Here is a 2,303-nt window from a genome sequence, read left to right on the forward strand (position 1 = left end):
AGGTGTTCTGAATGCTCATGAGCTCTTGGGCACTGAATTCCTGAACTGAAGAGCTGAAGGCTGAACAAGCCTCTGGACCAGTAAAATTCAGCAGCAGCCTCCAGGTTGCTGAGGATGTCAGCAGCCCCCAACTGAGGCCATCCCTGCCCAGAGACCAAGGGGGAATGGGCAGACAAGGAGAGCATCCCCGGGTTGGGGAAGCAGAACTCAGAGGCACCAGTGGGTCCAGGTGGAAATGGAGTGTGGAATTTGGCTGTGAAAGCCCTGCCTGGTCTGTGCCAGGCAGGACAGACAAGCCCTGAGCCCATCCCCTGGGAATGGGGAGCAGTGGCCTCACAGGATGCTCGTGGCTGTCCTGAGCAGTGGGATGTGGGGTGGGAATGGTGAGGGCAGGAGAGCAGCAGGAGCCCTCCAAAGCTCTCTGGGGTTGGGGAGGAGGCCACGAGCCCTGGGGCTGGGAGGAACTGGTGTCTTCTCATGGGCCTCATTGGGAGGGACAGCAGGCACAGCCAGGGCACACAAATCTCATTGCTGCTGCCAGGGGTGGTCCCAGCCCCCCAAGGATTTGGTCACCCCCACTGCAGTTCTCCTACCCTAACACAGACCTGTGCTGGTTCCCTGGCAGACTTTTCCAACGCCCCATTTCCCCAGCTCCCTCTGACCCTGGGAGCTCCCAGAGCTTTACTGATGTCCCTCTGGCCTCCCTCTCTGTCACTTCAAACCTCCACCTCTGCTCACAAGAACTGCCCCTGCAGAGGCCAAGAATGGCTCAGGAAGCATCCTGAACATACAAGTCAGGGAAGTAACTTATATACATTGAAATGCCAAGGGAACAAACTTTCTGAAAGTCTTTTTATTTCAATACAAAAGGGAGATATTAATGCATTTATGCTAAGAGAAATAATACAGGATTTTACAAATGACACTGCAATAGTAGAAAAAGAATCAGAAAACAGACCAACAAAAATTTGGGAAAATGCATTTAAAAGGCTAAGCTTGTAATGCTCAGCAGTACATGAGAGATAGTTTATTATTTCTGAATTGATCCAATCATCAGTTTCCTCAGGGCATCCTTGAGCTCCTCGTTCCTCAGGCTGTAGATGAGGGGGTTCAGAGCTGGAGGCACCACCGAGTACAGAACTGACAGGGCCAGATCCAGGGATGGGGAGGAGATGGAGGGGGGCTTCAGGTAGGTAAATGTGCCAGTGGTGATAAACAGAGACACCACAGCCAGGTGAGGGAGACAGGTGGAAAAGGCTTTGTGCCTTCCATGCTCACAGGGGATCCTCAGCACAGCCCTGAAGATCTGCACATAGGAGAAAACAATGAACACAAAACAACCAAAAGCTAAACAGCCACTGAGACCAAGAAGCCCAAGTTCCCTGAGGTAGGAGTGTGAGCAGGAGAGCTTGAGGATCTGTGGGATTTCACAGAAGAACTGGCCCAGGGCATTGCCCTGGCACAGGGGCAGGGAAAATGTATTGGCTGTGTGCAGCAGAGCATTGAGAAAGGCACTGGCCCAGGCAGCTGCTGCCATGTGGGCACAAGCTCTGCTGCCCAGGAGGGTCCCGTAGTGCAGGGGTTTGCAGATGGACACGTAGCGGTCGTAGCTCATGATGGTCAGGAGGGACAGCTCTGCTGAAATGAAGAATACCACGAAAAAGAGCTGAGCAGCACATGCAGAGTAGGAGATGTTGTTGGTGTGCCAGAGGGAATTGTGCATGGCTTTGGGGACAGTGGTGCAGATGGAGCCCAGGTCAGTGAGGGCCAGGTTGAGCAGGAAGAAGAACATGGGGGTGTGCAGGTGGTGGCCGCAGGCTACGGCGCTGATGATGAGGCCGTTGGCCAGGAGGGCAGCCAGGGAGATGCCCAGGAAGAGGCAGAAGTGCAGGAGCTGCAGCTGCCGCGTGTCTGCCAATGCCAGCAGGAGGAAGTGCCTGATGGAGCTGCTGTTGGACATTTGCTGTGTCTTGGCATGGGGATCTGTAAGAACAGTAATCATGGAATAGTTTGGTTTGGAGATGACTTGAAATATCCCAGCCCAGCTTGGTGTCACTTTCCCCCCACTGCCTGCCCAGGGCTCTGCTGCCTGGAGCTCTCCCTGCCAGCTGCTGCTTCCCTGTGCCCAGGGCTGGGCCCTGCCAGTGCTGCCAGAGCCCAGCCCAGCCCTGGGGGCTCAGCTCTGCCCTGCAGACCCCTCCCAGCACAGGGCACTGCCAGGGCCAGCTCTGCCTCTGCAGGCTCTGATGGCAAAGTCAGAGCAACCCTGAGGAGGCTGGAAAAGCGACACTGATGGTGCCTGT

General features: G+C 55.2%; 1 protein-coding gene across 1 annotated transcript; it reads right to left on the bottom strand.

Annotated features, from left to right (window-relative positions):
* Window positions 1–1,030: 1,030 nt before the first annotated feature.
* Window positions 1,031–1,960, bottom strand: LOC134057298 (olfactory receptor 14J1-like). The gene has a single exon (XM_062514290.1). The coding sequence runs from the start codon at window positions 1,958–1,960 to the stop codon at window positions 1,031–1,033; it is 930 nt and encodes a 309-aa protein (XP_062370274.1).
* Between the last annotated feature and the right edge of the window lie 343 nt (window positions 1,961–2,303).

This window comes from Cinclus cinclus, unplaced genomic scaffold (assembly GCF_963662255.1).
Source record: "Cinclus cinclus unplaced genomic scaffold, bCinCin1.1 SCAFFOLD_32, whole genome shotgun sequence".
NCBI classification, from domain to species: domain Eukaryota; kingdom Metazoa; phylum Chordata; class Aves; order Passeriformes; family Cinclidae; genus Cinclus; species Cinclus cinclus.

What these genes read in the sequence shown, in the direction of transcription:
- LOC134057298 (XM_062514290.1), bottom strand. Translation starts at nt 1,960, where the DNA reads ATGTCCAACAGCAGCTCCATCAGGCACTTCCTCCTGCTGGCATTGGCA.